This window comes from Vanessa tameamea, chromosome 13 (assembly GCF_037043105.1).
Source record: "Vanessa tameamea isolate UH-Manoa-2023 chromosome 13, ilVanTame1 primary haplotype, whole genome shotgun sequence".
Classification (NCBI taxonomy): Eukaryota; Metazoa; Arthropoda; class Insecta; order Lepidoptera; family Nymphalidae; genus Vanessa; species Vanessa tameamea.
In genome coordinates this window covers 11,793,079-11,812,992 of record NC_087321.1, presented here as the reverse complement: position 1 = coordinate 11,812,992, position 19,914 = coordinate 11,793,079, and the positions used below count along the sequence as shown (strand labels likewise).

The 19,914-nt window shown below is 40.2% G+C and overlaps 1 protein-coding gene and 1 non-coding gene across 2 annotated transcripts; both read right to left on the bottom strand.

Moving 5' to 3' along the window:
* Positions 1-415: 415 nt before the first annotated feature.
* On the bottom strand, positions 416-18,011 carry LOC113395772 (uncharacterized). The gene is made up of 18 exons (XM_064216688.1): positions 17,859-18,011; positions 17,071-17,195; positions 15,978-16,153; positions 15,575-15,708; positions 13,405-13,604; positions 12,474-12,667; positions 11,869-12,129; positions 11,598-11,791; positions 11,215-11,399; positions 10,522-10,691; positions 8,989-9,152; positions 8,470-8,727; positions 6,916-7,084; positions 4,005-4,414; positions 2,384-2,553; positions 1,710-1,921; positions 1,392-1,527; positions 416-835 (listed from the first exon to the last, which is right to left on the bottom strand). The coding sequence occupies exons 1-18, from the start codon at positions 17,998-18,000 to the stop codon at positions 416-418; spliced, it is 3,720 nt and encodes a 1,239-aa protein (XP_064072758.1). The 5' UTR covers positions 18,001-18,011.
* Trnat-agu (transfer RNA threonine (anticodon AGU)) lies at positions 10,291-10,364 on the bottom strand. The gene has a single exon. It is a non-coding gene; the product is annotated as a tRNA-Thr (tRNA).
* Positions 18,012-19,914: the final 1,903 nt, after the last annotated feature.

The following is a 19,914-nucleotide window of genomic DNA, read 5'->3' as shown; positions in this document are numbered from 1 at the left end:
ATATTGATAAATAAATTTGAATAAAGAATTTGAAAAAAAAAAAACAATAACACTTTATATTTATGACTTTCGAGCCCACTTTGTATGCCTTAAATTTTTTTTTTTTATGTTATAGGAAGGACGGGCAAATCGGCTACTTGATGGTAAATGGTCATCACATATAAACATTGGGACTGTAAGAAATATTAACCATTCCTTACACCGCACACACAACTTTGGGAACTAAGATATTATGTCCCATACCCGTAGTTACACTGGCGCACTCCATCCAAACCGGAAGACATCAATACTAAGTATTGCTGTTTGGCGGTAGAATATAATAATGGGTGGTACCTACTCAGCCGGGCTTGCACAAAGCCCTACCACCAAGCACGCGTATATATTCCCTGCCTTACCATTTATCTTCTTATATTAGTTAGTCGATAGTAACTCTACTTATTCTATACGAATCACCGACAACGTTGGAGACGCAATTTTTATGAAAAAAATTATTCCTAAACTCCAACCCCGTCTCGCCCGTGGTACCGTTAATAGCTGTGACAACGTCGTTCGTCCTCTTCCCGTTTCTCTGACCTAGACTTAAATTATACCTAGTTATTTCTATGCCTAGATTCCTAGAACTGAAGCTCCTGCCTAACGACTTGGTTCGCTTGACAGTAAATTTATCTCTCGGCATTTTTATGTCGTAAATAGGATTAATGATGCCCGTGCAATGGTTCGGGTTTTGGGTCAAGCTTTGGAGGGAGAGTTTGGATGAGATCAGCTGCAATTGATCCATGTCAGCCTGCAATGTCTCCAGACGGGACTGCGGCACGAAATCTGTATGTTGCTTTGGCTGAAAGAAATATTCTTTGCTGTACATTATTATATAATCATATTTAAAAAAAAATGTCTAGACTATAGTTTGTCATACCAGAGACAATTTCGCGTCGCTGGGCTCCTTCAAAGTTCGTAATGGGCCATTAGAACTAGTACGTTTTTACTATTTATTATGATCCTTTGAGTAATTACTTTATTTTAGATAAGGTATAATTAACTGGGTTTAATTAAATTTCATGAGCTAGTTTCTGTATTTACAGAATCACGTCTTAATGTACGTCTATCTGTTTTCTTGTGTGCGTTTACCTACTTTGTTGATCTAGTGGCGCAAAATCTCAATGGAACCCACTCCTGGCACAAGCGGTTTAACTGGGCGGAAGTTATATGGCTGCAAATTCCAAGGACTAACTAACCAAAAAAATTAACAAGAAACTCAGTAGAAACTCAGTAGTAACTCTTATCGATTTGCAGTCATTACATAGAATAATTAAATGTCGTATCTTCAGCTTGATTTGTCACGTAAGTTTGTTTGTGAAATTTTGTGTCTATGATGTTAGTAGCAGTTGATGTACCTGCTTCTCGTTACTGTGTCGCGGCAGCGGCGGCGGCTGTGGAGCCTCGTCTCCGGACACGTAGTCCGGGGGCCTCGGTCGGTATATCTGCGGCGCCTCCTGCGCTGACTCTTCCGTGTCTGGGAGTCTCCAAGTACTAGAGTAATTGTTTAATTTTTGTAATTGTTAATAAAAATAAATATTAAATTATGAAGCGTATTTATAAACTTTGTTATGTGTTTAGTTACTGATTTCTCTCTTTCTGACATTATTGATTTGACATTTGAAAAAAAGAAAAGAAAATAATGTCGTGTGTTGCGTGGTGCGAGCGGGACCGACCGGCGCGAGTCGGCGGAGCGCGCCCGTGCGGCGCGCGCGAGGCGGTGCAGCGCGAACAGCGCGCCCTCGCTGTTGGCGGTGAGCGCGCACAGCTCCTGCAGCACCTGCGGGGCCACATGCGCTCTGTATACCGCTGCGAAGACGACAGTTATCTCTAAAAGTATAACAGCGCATCTTATTGCCTCCACTGTTGACAGGAGGGCTGGTTCGTTCTTTGCCCAGAGGATCGGAATTGCGATTCAACGGGGAAATGCTGTTACCATTCATGCCACCATTCCACGCGGTCACGATGTATACGGTAACTATTCAGTTAATAATTTTAATTTAAATAAATAAAATAATAATAAATCCATTGCACATTACTATTATTTCTGGGCCACTCGTATGTATTTAGCTTTAAGAATGCTAATTGAACATTACGTTGGCAGTATTTGAACAGGTGCGATCTGAAAGTCAGATACTAACGTGAACTCAACGTTTCAACATCCGACAGCGTTTTTTTAATTCATGTAGGTGTTTGGTTTTTTTACCGTTCTCATGCTCGGTGACTAAACGTCCTCACTATTATTATATATAAAAATCTAGTCGGAGAACAGCACCTGCGTTCGGCGTAAATGAAACAGGCGCCAAAAGATTCTACACATGCACATCACTGTATCGGCAAAGCGACTCACGGAGAAGGCCCCGCGCGCGAGCAGCGCGGGCGCGAGGTCCCCCAGCGCGGCGTGCAGCGCGCCGCCGCAGCGCGCGCCCGCGCCGCCCAGCGGGCTCGCGCGCCACACCACGCACTCGTCGCGCGCCGCCCACGCGCTCTCCTCCGCCTCCGAGCTGCCCGACTCCTCCACTGCGCCGGAGGAGGCGCAGCGGTCGGAAATACGTTTAAATAACGTCTTTAATTATTTTTTAAAGTGCTACTGTCTACGGGCAAAAGATATGGACCATTGGGTAGTCTATTCGCCAGTAGGCCTGAATATTTAAAGTGAGACGGAACGAGTCAATAGGCAACGTTTTACGGGCCGCCTGGAGATCTAAAAGTCGATGGCTCGATCCTGATCCCTGGGGCTACTGTCGCCACCACTCCGAGTGATACGCTTGAAAAGAGGGGTAAATAGGAATATTAGCAGTTCCTTAATTAATTCGAAGCATTGCACTATTATTTATACTGTTATATTGTTATGCTAGACTTTGATGCAAAAATTTGAAGAGGGAGATAGATTGAATGACACTCGGTGGTAGGATTTTGTGCAAGTCCGTCTGAGTAGATCCCACCCATTCATCAGATATTCTACCGCCAAGCATCAAAAATTAGTATTGATGTGTTCCGATTTCAAGGTTGAGTCGTCCAAAGTAAAAACAGGTAAAAAAGACATAAATATAGATTTCAAGATTGGTTGCGCATTGTCGACGATAAGAAATTATTAATATTTCTTACAGCACTGATACATTAGTGTAATACCCTAGGAGGGTACCATCAGCGACTGCGGTGGAGAATCCCTCTCTGGGCATTCATGCTCAGGACGTACACTACCTGAGCACAGATGCCCAGGCTGCCCTCCAAATTCCGGGGGGGGGGGGCAATTTTGCGCTCGCCACTGTTCGGGGCAAGCGGAGCAGGCATCATAAGGCAACCCCTACCACCCACACTGTGCACTTCTGCAACATAAGGGGACTCAACTCCAACTTGAACGCCGTTCACTTTCACCTTGAGACGGCGAAGCCGGTCTTGCTCTTTGAACTGGGGCCACCTAGATGTCCGAAAATCCACAACAGCGCGATTTTTAAGACATTTTCTGCCTCGCACAACCACTCTGTGGAACCAGCTTTCGCCGGCAGTTTTTCCGAACCGAAACGACTTGGGAACCTTCAAGAAAAGAGCGTACTCCTTCCTGAAAGGCCGGCAACGCACCTGTAAGCCCCCCGGTGTTGCAGATGTCCATGGGCGGTGGTAGTCACTTTCCATCAGGTGAGCCTCCTGTTCGTTTGCCCCCTCTCACATTAAAACAAAATAATAATAAAAAATAATAATGGGCGGTAATGACTACTTACCATCAGCTAGCACGTTTCCCATCCACCTCCGCATATTATGAATATAATAGCGTGGTATGCCAACCCTTACAGTTACACATATTTAACGTAGCTAATTGTAACTACTCAAATAACATAACACGACGTGCTGCCTTCGTATTATGCGTTTTACTAATCAATGCCAATTCATTATATTATTCAATAAGAATTATAAAAATTGCATAGAATAGAAAAACTTAACATATATGACCAATATCGAAAAATATTTACCGCAAAACGAGTCTTTCACACCATTGATAAAGTCCAAGGTTTCTAGTATAGTCGGCCTACTCAAATGTTCTTTATCCCTCACGGTAGACCCGGCACACCTCGGTCTCTCGCGCAGTTCCTTGATACTTTCCACGGGCTCCTTGTAAACCAAGCTCTTCAATGTGTGATATTTTCGCCTTAAAGTTTTGGTGTCGGATTGATTTGTGATGGTAATTTCCGGAAACCCATGGGATGTAGCCGGTCTGCTCCTTCTTGATCTTCGCCTAACCTTGGGTTGGTCTAAAGTGTTGGTGTTCGAAGTTGATGGAATGACGTCGGGTTTTGTAGTGTTCCTCCAAAAGTTACCATGTCTTACACTTGTGAGAATTTCTTCTGTACTTCCGTTATGAGATATTTGTTTTGATGGAGCTCTAAAATACAAGATTAATTTAGTCCATGAAAACTTAATAGCGTATAGTTCATTATTAACTATACGCTATTAAGTTTTCATTTATTACTCCTACTGAATGAAATACGGCATTTGTATGGATAGAACGAATTAGGCATTTATTCAATAAAATTTTTATATAACGATACTTTTATCTGCAAACTATTATATTTAGAAAAGTATTCTTTATTAGGAGAATAGATAACCTGTTACTATGTGTTAGATCTTGGCACCAACAAAGTCTAAGTGGGCGGTACCACCTACATGATTTCCGAAGGCTGAGTGTAATATTTCTGAGCCAAAAGTCTAAAGCCAAGTTTATTTCTATTCCATACAAAGGTTCATTTCATACATCAAAATAAATATTTTCTTCGTATAATTACTACTACTAGATAAGATGAATACCTGATTTTGATTTAAATAATAAAGGTTTTATCACGGTTTATGTAGCATTCGATTTAAATATTTTACCGCAACGTATTCGGAAAAATATCTTCGAGAAGTAAATTATCAAAATCCCATTTTCCGCTGAAAGGTCAGGGGTCGATGTAAACGCGGCTGTGCCTGTAAACTGTAGTCAATGCGGGTTGAATACTAATCTGATATGCAGAGGGAGCGCTGGCGATAACCAACTGTTTTATCTGTTTCTTTATAAACCGACCTTTTTAGAAACCTATACTCATGTGCGTAATCTTTTTACACGCCTTCCCAAAAAAGGAGTGTATTGTTTTCAGAGCTATGTACGTATGTGATTTTTTTTTCTCAATCTTAACTTATATACGTAAGATCCGTTGGAATCCTTACAAAGTCTGTTGCGTCACAGGTTATATTTAAAAAAAACAATGTCACTTTTAGTACCGGCTTCAAACGGGTGTAATAAAGTTTTATATACAAATTTAAGAATTGGTGTATAGAATAAACTTAAAAATATTTTTTTTTTATCCGGCTAGGAATATTGAAACTATCGGCTTTTTTCTACTATTGAATTGACATGTATAAAAAAAAACAAGTATGTGCACGAAAACGCGTATGTGATATGTGATATGTGATACGCACGTTTTTCTGTGTGTGTGTGTAAATTAATATAATATTGCCATGTAACGGTAATTGCATATTGCAAGTGCACGAACACGGTACGGCAAGAGAAGTCATTAAATTGCACGCTCACGAATTTACGCACAATATAATATAAAATGAATAACAAAAATCTTGAAACAATTATATTTTTCGTTCAATATCTTATTTATATAATATTGGTATAAGGCAGTCTATTATGTCTTAATTGAGAAGTTATCGCAAATGGCCGATGTGGCAAATGTGACGTATGAGCTGCTGATCACAGGATTGTAACACGCTTAGCGAGCTCTTCCTCTCAGAGAACTCAAACTCAAATTCAAACTCGAATTCAATATAGAAGCTTTACATTTACTTATTGATTGTCAAATTAAACACTACCACTGCACCGGTTCGGAAAAGGAAACACCCTGACCTGAGAAGAATCGGCGAAATAAACTAATCGGGTCTTTTTTTGTCAAACTAATTAAATATATAAATTGAATATGAATAGAAATAGCCAGGAGGTGATCGTTTCATTCCCAAGGTGTGCTATCAATCATAAACTTACTAATTCTATAGTAACCTTTCGCACACAAGCGTTCCTTAACATTTTTTTTTTAATTTGGCAACAGAAACATTTGGAACGCTTTGTGGGATCCTATTGTAGAACCGCATACATTGCCCCACAAAAGTATATACATGAATTAGTCACATAACAACTACATACTGAATAATGTGCAGTATAATCTTCTTCCGATCAGAATGGGATCCGACCTTTTGGAACTGAGAAACGCACGTTGGCTAAACAGCGTCGAAGATAGCATGACGCATTTACCTATTTTGCTAACGGAGATTTTTACCCGGTATTTGTAATCCTATTTTATTTTAGATATTAATAATACATGGGACGATAATTCTAGTGACTGGATTAATAAAATTAGTGAAGAGAGAGTTTTGAAAAGTTATTCACGCGAAAGTAAACAAAGACACATACAAAACATAATCCCTGAAAACCATGTCTCTTTTGCAGGGCCGGTCCGTAAGTTTAGAGGGCTCTGGGCTAACACTACTCAGGGGCCCACCTAAGACACATATCTGAACATAGACTTGGATTAATTGAATTGGTTTGATTAATTGCAGGACTCGCAGGGCTGCAAACCATACTATCTGTTTAATTTAATAAAGTTATGGATTCTTTCGCATTATCGTCTATTTTTGACTTTGACTTGACGTCGCTGGGGCCCCCTTGAATCCACGGGGCCCTGGGCTGAAGCCAAAAAAGTCATACGGTAGATCCGGCCCTGGTCTTTTGGCTTATCCAGAGTCAGATATTTACCGTCGAGTGATTCCTCAGTAACACTACCTAGTTTGACGTTCGTCACAGTTCCACCCCATCACCACAATGCATTTAAAACAAACGTCACGCACCTTCCGACGAGGGTGGAGTTGAACGCCGCCAGCACGCACCGAGTGGCCAGCCGCAGCTTGGCGTCGGCCTTGGCGCGCCGGCTCAGCGTGAGCGCGCGCGCGCGCCGCGGCAGCCGCGCGCGGTGCGACAGCGCCTGCCCGCCTCCCGTCGGGAACACCAGGCGGAACTCTGGGTGCGGAGGAATGCGCTCTGAACCTTCTCATCTCCCATAGACATCGGTGTTCCGAGGAATTGTTCGGATTAATCCCGGCAGCTGAATTTCACCTTCGGACATCTCGTCAAAATTCTAAATTTCACCTGCACCATCTAGATGTCCGAAAATCCACAACAGCGCGATTTTTAAGACATTTTCTGCCTCGCACAACCACTCTGTGGAACCAGCTTTCGCCGGCGGGTTTTCCGAACCGATACGACTTAGAAACCTTCAAAAAAAAGAGCGTACTCCTTTCTAAAAGGCCGGCAACGCACCTGCAACCCCCCTGGTGTTGCAGATGTCCATGGGCGGTGGTAATCACTTTCCATCAGGTGAGCCTCCTGCTCGTTTGCCCCCTAAAACATTTAAAAAAAAAAAATCTAGCTATATTTCATACAAACGAATAAAATAAACTTCAGTTCAATGGTATCATTAGAATTAGTATTTATCAATATATATAGCATATTCGTTTGTCTTTGACACTTTAATTGGAATAGCTTTTGAGATACTTAAAGCCGTTGATCTTACGTCTGACATTCCGGGCGAGTCAGATTGCCGTTCCATCGGATTAAGAGTCAGGAAACACAGAGAGCATTGTTTGCTCAAACACTTGTGCCTTTAAATATGTCCTGTGCAGAAGGCTACATTTACAATATAATATTTTTTCCACTGTTTTTTTATTAATCAAGTCTTCGTCTATCTTATTAAGTCACAAATACAAAAAACAAAACATTTAATATTCAATACTTATGAAACTATTGCGATATTGTTATTGTCATAGTAATTTTGTTAAAAGCCTTTTAGAACAGAGCGACCCTTTCAAATATAAAAGCTTTGATTTGCCTGAAAGTTTTAACTTTGATTTCTCGAGGGGAAATAAAAACACGGGTTTCTTTCAATTGGATCAACGTTTTTTTTATTTTATTATATTATGCTCGAAATGAAATCGTACATTGTAATCGTAAATCATTTTTAAGGAAATACTAATTGGGGATCTCGACTAAATCTAAATTTTATTTGTGGATAATGGAAAATACCTATTCAAAAATAAAGTGTGTTTTGTGATACTTCTATAATGTTATCGATCTTCTGCAATTATTTATTTTATATAGTCGGTCATGCAAATGAGCCGCCTGATGTTAAGTGGTCACCACAGGTCATAGACATTGGCGCTGTTAGAAATAGTAACCATTTCTTACATCGTCAATACGCCACCAACCTTCGAAACTAAAATTTACTTACTTCCAACCGAGACAGAACAATACTACGTATTGCTGTATGATGAGCGTGTGGTACCTATCCAGACGGGCTTGCACAAAACCCTACAACCTAGTTTTAAGATAAGTTAAAAAAAACCTACCAAAATGACGATATCGGTCCAAGACGTCCACCAAAGCCTTCGCCCACGCGAACTTCTTCGCGGCATCGAGCAACCCCACACAGGGGTCCGATCCCTCGTGAACGCTGAGGCAGTACGACTTCAATCCTTCAAACTCCCCCAGACACTTTTTATCCTCGAAATCTTCCAAAAACCAGGAGTTCTCCAAAGCGGTGTCATAGAGATCGTTCAGATATGGTTTTAGAACCGGTCCGAGGTATTTCTTGTCTTCTTTGGCGCCTGCAGATGTAAATAGATGGCTCAGACGATTGACGAGCGAAGATGATCACGTTGCTTATTATAGTCGGGGCTGGTTCAATTATTGAGCACTTAAAAGCGGTTAAAATGATACTAACGTCGTCGTCATAGTGAAGAAGTATGAGTATGTATCCGTGCCAGCTGCCCTAACAATAATAAATACGTATATTATAAATAGAGTATTAAAACATAGAAGACTATGGAGATTAATTTTGATAGTCTCCCGGATCGCCAGTGACCGACCTCGGTAGAGCCAGCGCAGCACGTCGGCGAGCAGGCGGTGCGCGTGCGGCGCGTGCGGCGCGTGCGGCGCGCGGGCGCGGCGCGCGGCGTCCGCCCGCGCGGCGTCGATGAGGCACGCGGACGACGCGTCGTAGTAGTCCTTCAGCTTCTTCCATTTCCTCGCCCTTGAGTTATTTTTTTTATAAATATATATGCCCTGCGCGAGGACTGAGGCCTTCTATTTTGAGGCGAAGGATTTGGACCTTACCGTTCTAGTATGAATGGTTTTCGACTGCAACGTGTATCGCCTGCACGTTGCACGAAATTAATTATAAGAGCAAATTAAGCACGTGAAATTCAGTGGTGCTCGCCCGGGTTTGAACTCGCAATCATCGGTTAAGATTCACATATTCTAATCACGACTATAAAGAAAGATCAAGAAGAAGGTGATTGTCAATACTTTCTTCAAGATTTTTGTTAAAAGTTTATATGTAAAGAAAAATAACAAAACAAGTCCATGTACGAGTATTATGAGTTAATTATATGTATTTCATATATAAATAAATACATTTAGTTTTTTAACTTTAACATATTAGCCTTTATTTAATCAGCTGATCGGTAAGCAACGCTTATACAATGTGGCTGTGGCATCAACGCATTGAATGATACTCCAAATAACATATGGCGTTTTAAAACCAAACGCAAAATAAAATCAAATAGATTCATTAACTTAGCCACGGGACCTGTTTTTTCATTTCATTAATATATAACATTATCGGAGATATTGTTACATAAATACTAGCGGGTCCATAACTTCGGCCAAAATAGGTCAAACGTTGCCGTTCTGAACTATTCATTCACAAAATTATTAACCTAAAGTAATGCCAGCTGAAGTCAAAGGGGACGGTGCGGGGAGCGGGAGAGCGGGTACGTCCAGGCGTTGCCGTTTTTACAGGTTATTGAACTAATTTTGCAAATCGTGTTTTGTTTTCCGTTTGAATTATTTTGTTCGAAAATTTCAATTTTATAATATTCGTCTATTGGTTTTTTGGATTCTTTTATCAGCCTTGTATAGACGCGTATTAATAGTCGTTTCATTTAATGTGTTAACGTCGACCACTCTGTGTGAGGTTAAAAAATACTATACGATAAAATTATTTACCCGTGAAGAGTCGGGCCTGGTAGCTTTTACGTTAAAAATATCTCTACATAGTATTTATTTGCCAAGTGCCGAATAACGCTCAAGGAAGAAACAAAAAACTACTTATGTAGTTATAAAAGGTATTTGTAAAAAATATGCTTTTGCCATTACATTTTTTAATGAGGCCCCGGCGAGATTCGAACTCGCGATCTCCTGTTTACTAGACAGGCGCTTTAACCAACTAAGCCACGGCGCCTACGTACGGAACGGCGAAATTACGAACCATTTGCATCTTAGTTGAATACATTTTAATTTAATTATTTTATTTTGTTTTGTTTATACGTTCCTTATTATATGGCTCTTGTCCTCCAGAGCTCTAAATCTGACCCTAAACACGAATATAAAAACCTTACCTGTAGGACGCGAGTTCCTTGTCCAGAGAGAGACTATGTTGGAGGTTTGAGAGGTAGGCGTCCCGCGCCTGGTCCAACATTATCGCCAGGATATGGACCAGATCTTCCACGTGCTCCTGGTGGAGGGACGTGGCTTGGAGGAGGTTCGCACGGAACGAATTGTGGTGTTCCTAGATGTTTGATTGTTATGGTACCATTACATGATATAATAGAATCCATTCAATTTGTACTAAAGATTTAATTAAAAATAAAAGTGGTCGTCGGTGGGCGGACTTTGGTGTATCTAATTGAAATGAATAACCCGCGACGCCGTTTAACAGCTCACCACTGGCGTATTCATGTTACTAACGAATGAGGAACCATATTGCAACAGCCTAACTATTTACGAGGTTGTGGGGAAGGCGTTTCACTGTTCCCAACTTTAATTTTATTTGATCGACTTACATATGTAGTTCTACATTATATGAATTATATCCCACCCAGCAGCGAACATCGCGACAGCGCGATTCAGAAAAGTGACATTATCAATCAACGCCATCTATCTATAGAAAAATCTACTAAACCAAAATATATAAGGAGAAGGTTTTTATATATAATATCATTATACAAGTACCTCGTTATATCGCCCGCTTTAAATTTAGAAGTGAATGATAGTGAATGTCATGTTCGTGTATGCATGGGGAGCACACTCACATAAGACACCATATTCTTGCACGCGAGCAGCTCTTGCGTGGCGGTGGCGAGGTACCGCAGCACGGCGGCCGGCGGCGCCGCCCCCGCGCCCCGCGGCCCCGCGCGCGCCCGCCACGCCGCCGCCCAGCGGCCGCACAGCGCCGTCTCCAGGCGCTCGGCCGGCGACTGCGGCACGTCCTCGCCCACTGAGAACAGAGCTTCGCTATTTGTTAAACATTTCTGCTGGTCTCACACGTGCACCACTCCTTACCCCGCTAGCGCGATCTTAAAACCTAACAGAGACACGTCATACGCTTTCTTCGTATGAAAGAAAATAATAGAACCCTTTGCACTAGACTTTAATATATATGTAGACGCCTCTGTTTGAAGAACCTTGTTTTTACTAAGGATTTTGACGACCTCATAATACTCGCACTCGCCCTCACCGGCCAGGCGGCGCAGGTACTGCAGCGCGTGCCGCAGCGCGAGCGCGTCGCCCGCCCACGAGTGCGCGCGCGCCCCGCGCCGCGCCGCGCCGGCGCGCTCCACCGCGAACACGAAGCCCGACACGCCGCCGTGCTCGCACAAGTGCAGCAGGCTGGAAATACACTCCTCGCTGCTTCACAGTAGTCGATCACGACCTGCCCAGTTATGAATAAGCGCTCAGGAACGCACTCGTCCAGCACGAGCAGCAGGTGGTGCGCGATGTGGGCGCACAGAAAGAATCGCTCCGCGCCGCCGCGCGCCGCCACGCGCTCGACGCGCCGGCGCAGCGCGCACCACGCCGCGTGCCGGCTCAGCAGCTGCGCGGCGCCCTGCACACAAGCCGCACGGTATCCTTCACCGAGTCTGAGTCTATGAGTACGTGTGGATAGTCCCTTCCCGACATTATTATTAGCCAATGGTCTAGTGTAGTGCGAGTCGAGATCTCCCAGTCTAGAGGACACGAATTAAACAAAGATAGTATCGGAACATCATCTCGCGTCCAACGGCAACAGAAGCCAGAACGAAGCCAAACCATGTTGTGATGATATTTACCTTCGAGGGTTGAAGATAAATATCATTATGGAATTGTTGTTTTGGACAGTGTCCCGTGTGAAATTGGTAAATATATGTATTTATATTCAAAATGTTAAGGATATTATTATGTGTAGAAATTAAATTCAAACGAAGATACTTTCGTCAGTAAACTTTAAAACGAATAGGACACATATTTTATTAAAACATATTAATAGAGATCAATTTTGTTCGAGAGAGTTATTACAATGAGAATTTTATACGATACCTGGAAGCATCCTTCTCTCATTTTGTCAATCATGCTATTCAGGGCTCCCGCGACTCTGGCGATGGAAGAATCCGGGGAGTTATGGCCATCCAATGTGGCTTCCAGGATAGGATGCCACAGCTGCCATGTCGAAGCTCGATCGGCACTGACTATCGACGGCGGCGGTGCGACTGCAGCTGCGTAAAAATCCTATTGAAAAAAAATCAAACAAGAGAAATGAAACAATGTTTCAAAATCATATTAAAATGGACTTTGGTATATCTGTTTGAGATAAGTTGGCACAAGTAAGTAAACTTTCTTGGAGAAACATTTTATATGACTATCCATTTGGTTGTAACTCTTAGGTGGCAATGCAGCACATTAACAATTTTTTTGTATTTTTTTTTTTTATATAAGATTAAGAATCCTCTTTTTTAAGGAATTACCCTCCAATTAAGCTTAAAGTATGTGCTAGGAGTGGGGATGACATTAGCCCAAGGGGTTCGATTACGTCGCTAGGCGGTCTTATACAGTTCAACTGATTGCCATCAGAATTGTTTTATATAACAGGATAACGTCTGGCGGGTTTTGCTAATGTACACTATTATTATAAATCAGAAAGTATCTATTTGTCTGTCTATCTGTTACGCTTTCACGGCTAAATCACTGAACCGCATTTGATGGAATTTGTTATGTAGCAATGTTGAACCCCAACGAAGGACATATGCTTCACTATACTATTTTATACCTAAATCCCACCCCTTAACACGCGGGAAAAGCCATGTGCAAAAACTAGTATCATATAATTTACACGACTATGATTAACTCAGGATTTAAGGATAACTATGAATTACAAATCGTTACAATAAATAGAAAAGTCAATAATATATATGTTTGCGATAGAGTCACATACGGAGTTGGGAGAGGGGGAAAGAGAGGAGCCGTACCGCCTGCGCGGCCGCGTAGTGCAGCGGGGCGAGCGGGTGCGTGAGCGGCACGCGCGGGGCGTAGGCGTGCGCGCTGCAGCCGCCCGCGCGCGCGCCCAGCACGAGCTTGGCCTCCGCCCGCCCCGCGCCCACCCGCACCCGCACGCACGCCGCGCCCTCCACGATGGCCAGGCGGTGCTCCGCGGCCGCTTGGTGGCTGACTGGGCCATGGAAGTTGCACGGTTACAAACTCACTTCGCCTGTATTCCTCCATAGAGACTCGTATGTGTTTTCGACTTTCATTATAGCCACCGAAATACACATATATTTTTTTTAATTGTCATACAAATATACATATATATAACGCCGTAAAATTGGATGAAACGTTAAATATTAATCAATCTCGCGAGATTGTCAACAGTGCGGAGATCGTGAACGGTGATTTGTATTACAATACATAAAACGTATGAAATAAAAAATAATCTTTCGTTTGAAAGCTGTATGTTACGGTACAATTTTACGACATACCTACGCGCAATTACAACTATAAGACGCTTCGCTCCGAGTAGATTTATATATCGTCTGTATATTTTAGCAAAGTAATATTATTACGATAAAGACCATATTTCTCTTTTTTTTTAATTTAAATAATAAATATTATGATGAGTAACAAACAATTACTTGGAACAGATAATAAAATGAAATGTATCATTACGTTAATTGAACGCGAGATAAACAACCATAGAAAACAGTCTTTTCTTTCACGTAAACGTCTCTTTTAAACAGACGAAAAATATTATTTTAAATGTATAATTAGTATTCCACATTTTAAAGCGCTTACGTAACGAATGAGGAAGGTTCGCTTTGAAGCGACGAACCCAGCGATGCAATCCATCAACATTATTATTTAAATAAACTTTGCAAATACACTCGCAGAGCTTCAACTAACTGGGACATTTCGAGAGTCAGTTCTAAATGGGTTCGTGGAAAAGTTAAAACTACTGCGAATAAAGTCGACAGTTCGGTTATACGAGTAACTACTGTGTAATACGACTGTGAATACCGTCGAGTATCAAATGACGTTAAAATTTATAGCTTTTACTTGTTAAATGATTGAAGAGTGCGGGAAAAACATTATGAAAATATTTATGGTTTTTTATTTTAAATATCGTGAATGGTTGGGGTAAGGTTGATCGCTCTATATTAATGAAAGGAAACAGCCCTCCCGCAACCACACTCGACACGCCCTCGACTATGGGCAACATTGCGCCATTGCGCGTACAGAAATAGTCTAGACGCGTGTGCACAATCAAGGGGTAGGCGAGCGAATATACTACAGAATAGTCGAGAAATAAACTGGGACGAGTCTAGTGACGTCATTTATTTTACGACTTATACAAACTGAAATAAAAAACACAAAAACTACAAGCTATTATGATGTATGTATAAACATATCTATATCAAATGCTTAATCAATTTCTTACAAGTTTGTTGTTTAACAATACAATTTGAAGAGTGGAATTTATGTATGGCATAAGATTTTTAGCTCTTCTTTTTATTGATTTTAAAATGAAGACGAGCACCATCTGTTAAGTAAGTGGTACCTTGACATTGCAAATATTATTAAATCAGTCTTTAAATTATGGCGCTACCAACCAAGTACTCTAAAGTACTATGTACAATAATTTTATCTGTTCAGAAAGTAACTCTGTCTCTGTCTGTTTATCAGCCTGTTGCTCTTTCGCGGCCAAACCACTGAACCTAATTTAATGAATTTTGGTATGAGACAAGCTCGAACTCCGAAGCTCCTTATGACTAACACCTCACGGCCAACCCCTAAAGTATCCCATAAACCCGTAATTAGACTGGCTCTCTATTTTTTCAAATCGGAATACTGCAGCACAAACAGATAATTGCATGACGGGCGGTATACAACCACCGGACGTATTTGTACTAAGCCCGTCTAAATATGTCACGTTAAAGACAAATAATCTAATTATTAAAATATATTGTGAAATTTTCGAAACTTGTTCTATTAAAGTGTTAATGTAACCGCTTCGTGCGGTTTATGGTGTTACAGTTACGAGCACCCTCCATTGCTCCACCATATTTATCGAATATTTCATGCATCGAATCCATTACCCCGGCTCACTATCGCCACAGGCGCAGAGCCAGCGCCCGTGCCACTCACCGCGCTCGAGGTAGCAGTAGGCGAGCGGCGCGGCGCGCCCGGCGGCGCGGGCGCCCAGCGCGCGCGATGCGCCCCCGCCGCGCGCCTGCGCACAGCGCGCCACCAGCTCCACCCAGCGCTCCACCACCTTGTCCCTGTTCACACACATCGAGCTACTCTAATCTACTATCAACTACTGACGAGCTACGGTAGCCATCCAATGTTTAGGAGTAGTCTGATCATCGATCTCTGTATAACTTTCGTTCTAAATCATATAAACTCGGTTTGTACCCATGGGGATATAACCTGATTTTTAAGAAACGATGACTAAAAAGAAGATTATTCAAAACCGGACACAAAATTATTTAAAAATATTAAAGGCTCATTAGGATAATTCTCTTGCCTAGTAGACAAATGCACTCACCTGTTCAAATAGCCAGTAGGAGTGAGGAATTCGGACCACTTGTCGGCTTCACGTCCGGTCAGTCTGATTTTTCCGTAGCCGACTGGACCCTCTTGTAAACGGCACTCGTCGCTGACTGTGTTCAGAATCGGCAGAGAATCTAGTGTCACCAAATATTCTAGAGATCGCGAACGCATCTGTGTTAATAAAAAAATATTATTATTTCAGTCCAAATAGTTACGACATTATATTTCCAAGTTCTAAATTAAATACGACATGTCAAAGACAATAATTGATATTAAGATTGTCATCATGACCACGTGTTTGCTGTTACTCCCATTCTTTGGTCTATGCTCAGTTTATTTTTATCGTTCCATCTCCCTCTTTAGTCATTTGTTCTATCTTGCACATGTCGCTCACATCTCCCTCAGCTCCCTCATCTCCATCTCAATCTAATACTCTTTTTATAACATCAGTTATATTTCTCGTGTAGGCTATGTAACGGAAGCTATTTTCAAACTTAAATACACATATCATTTTAGAAATTATCTAAGTTCACGCAGTTCCCGATTAAACAGCACATCCACACAGCTCAATGGACTCACCCGTCGTTCATCACATTTTTGACTCAATCGGAGTATTCCATACGTAGTAACAGTTATTTTAAATGTCTCCCCTTAAGTTTAATTAGATCTCGGATCGAAATTATTGATATTTATAACCGTAATAATATTATATTTTCACTTCTCTGTTTGAGTGGTACAGGGGGTCCCAAAACAGCAGACCGGATGAGTACAATTTAGCGTTATCGAACGAAAACTGGAGAGAGCGAAAAAGCCACTAAACTTTTATGTACATAGAGTAGTCCTAAGGCATTTTAAGGCTAATTTTTAAGGCAACACTTACCTCAATATTTACAAAACCTAAGGTGTCTTTTCACGTATAATCATTACGTATCTAAAAACATTCATTACTGTCAAAAAGAAGTTGTCACTTCACACCCTATTGCTGGTCCACCACCACACTCACCACATCCATACGGGAAATTGTTTTTCCATTTCTAATCAGTGATTTGGAGTGGTAAGGTCGGGTTATATACAGATAGATGTCAAACCTTCTTATCCCTATGTAATGCTATGAGATGGCAGCAACGGAAGCGCGGATCTCTCTGCCCAGCGCCATCCACTATCCGCTGCACTAAACTCTCTACAGCACATTCTGTCTCCACTGACATTCGGCCTTGATTTAAAATAAACATAATAAATAAATAAAACAATTTTGTTGTTTACATACAAATAATAAATTATACCAATTTCTTAATTTACTTAACGTAATAGTAAAACGATCAACTTTCTTTTTAAGATATTTTATTTAAATAAAAAGACGTATCTAGTTATTTAAGTAAAACAAAGAAGGTTTTATCAAAGACAATTTGTAGAGGACGGAAATGATTGTAGTTGCGATGTAAAAGTGCGCCATGGACGTAAACCTACCTGATTAGTTTCCCGTCTTACCAGCTAATTACCTAATCATCAATATGTCTGGACAAAGTAATCAGTAAAAATATGTCTGAAATCCTAAAAGTCAGGAAGTGATAAGCAATATTGTCATCACGATTACATTTAAAGCATATACACATGACACTACATAATAGGACTGTAGAACTAACTTCCCAAATACCTGACTTTAAATACAAATACTTGGAATACAAATACAAGAATTGAATATTCATTCAATCACAGAATAAGCCCTTTTTGAATCTTTCTTTGCATACAAATGTTTAGGTATTTAAAAAATATCATTGCACGGAACAATCTTAATTTAATTCATCTGTTCGTCTTTACTTACTCGTATTACAAATAATGTATTATAGAAAAATAATTTATAATTTTTATATCTCACCATTTAAGTCCTCCTCATAAAGCGTGTCCACGTATGAGTTAAGGGACCTTACTTGTTGGGCGGAGAACCGCAATCCTGATGATGGGAGATGCAGGTCTGATCCTGGTACGTCAGTAGCCAGCTCTGAAGCGCCCGACCCCATCGCTAAATAATAATTATATAAAAATATTTGGCTTTTTTAATGCAATTTTTTACGAATTATTATTCTTCTACAGATGGTTTTAAATCGTCATACACTATGTAGGGTTGAGTAGTAAGTTAAGGGATGGTAACTCCGGAGAGTACTAAAATAACCGAACCCGTCGAGTGCTGAATATACACTGATTTATTGCGTTAACCAAAAATGCTTTGATGTCGTTTTGTATCACAATGTTGTACTAGCTAAATTAAATTAAAATATTGGCTTATAATTACAAATGTGTGCGATGACTCGTACACACTATAAATTTATAAATAAATAAATATTGGACAAAATCACATACATTACTCTGATCCCAATGTAAGTAGCTAAAGCACTTGTGTTATGGATAATCAGAAGTAACGACGGTACCACAAACACCCAGACTCAAAACAACATAGAAAACTAATGAACTTTTTCTACATTGACTCGGCCGGGAATCGAACCCGGGACCTCGGAGTGGCGTACCCATGATAACCGGTGTACACACTACTCGACCACGGATCTAAAATTAAATTTTAATACAAACTAGCAAGAACCTAAGTCAATCTCAGAATGTATTTCATTCGAGTAGATTTTCACAAGAACACTTAAATCATTATTTTAATAAATTCATTAAACAAACTTGTATTGAGTAAAACTTTTGTTAATAACATTGTATCTTAAATTGAAAACTTATTAGGTAATCGAAAAAGTTAAAATATATCAAGTTACTGTTTAATTTGCTTTGTTATAAATATGGATATAGTTTATACATATTAATATATTCTATGTGCATATTCTGATAAATTTAGGTAAAGATTACAATCGATTTTGTTTTAAGGGGATCTTCTAGAGGTCAACTTTATATACCAATAAATAAACAGGGTCGCGCATTTATTCTAGATCTGAGAAACATCGTAAAATAGTGATTAACTGAAATCTATTGATTTCACAGCAACGCTTGTGGCAGTTAAGCAACTAAACTAACATAAAAATATACCAGACTTTACGTAAGCCAAACGTCTTTCCGAGGTCGGTGCGAAAGCCTTGAATAGTTTAAAACTTTTTTATGCCGTTTTAAAGTAAATACACATTAATTAAACATATAACATGCTCGTTTTTTAACAGATTTATTAAATTAAATGATGAGTTCAATAAACATCAATATACACGCAAAATATTCTATGTATGTATTCAAAATCATAAAGAGAGTCATTGAGTATCTCGTGTGATAAAAAGATAACAAACCGCAAAAGGCTAAGATTTGTGATTGATTTGTTATTATATTGGCTTGTTATCGATCATACATCAATTATTCACAGAGGACGCGAACGCACAATATCAACAAAATCAAAATGGCGTTGATTGTCCGGCATCCGGCGGAAACGTCATTATGTGTCGCCGCTCATGCGCAGGTGACCGTGAACGATCTCCCATTGATTTTGTTACATGATTACTTACACAAGTTTTTGATGACAAAAAACGTTTAATAGACCGTAAATAGTTTTGTCTCGACAAAAAATTGTCAAAACTGGTATTCAATGGTAACAATAATAATCGTGTAACCTTCTAAATGAATTTAAAATATTATTTATTTAAATGGAGTTCTATTAGTTGAGTAGTCAGCCAGGAAACTCAGTAAATACTCCTTAGAATAAATTGAATTATCGACAGAGGATAGGAACGAAATGTTACATTAAAGGCAATTACAAAAGTTTTCCGAAATACTATAATTCAATAGAAAGAAATATTGCTATCTTACTATAATTCTAAGATAATTTGGTACTTAGATAAGAAAATAATAACCCGTCTGTGTGTTAATTTAAGCATCATTTTTCCACAAATTAGCAAATAATTGCCATAATTATTTATTTATTGTGGTTAGCTTTGCATTTA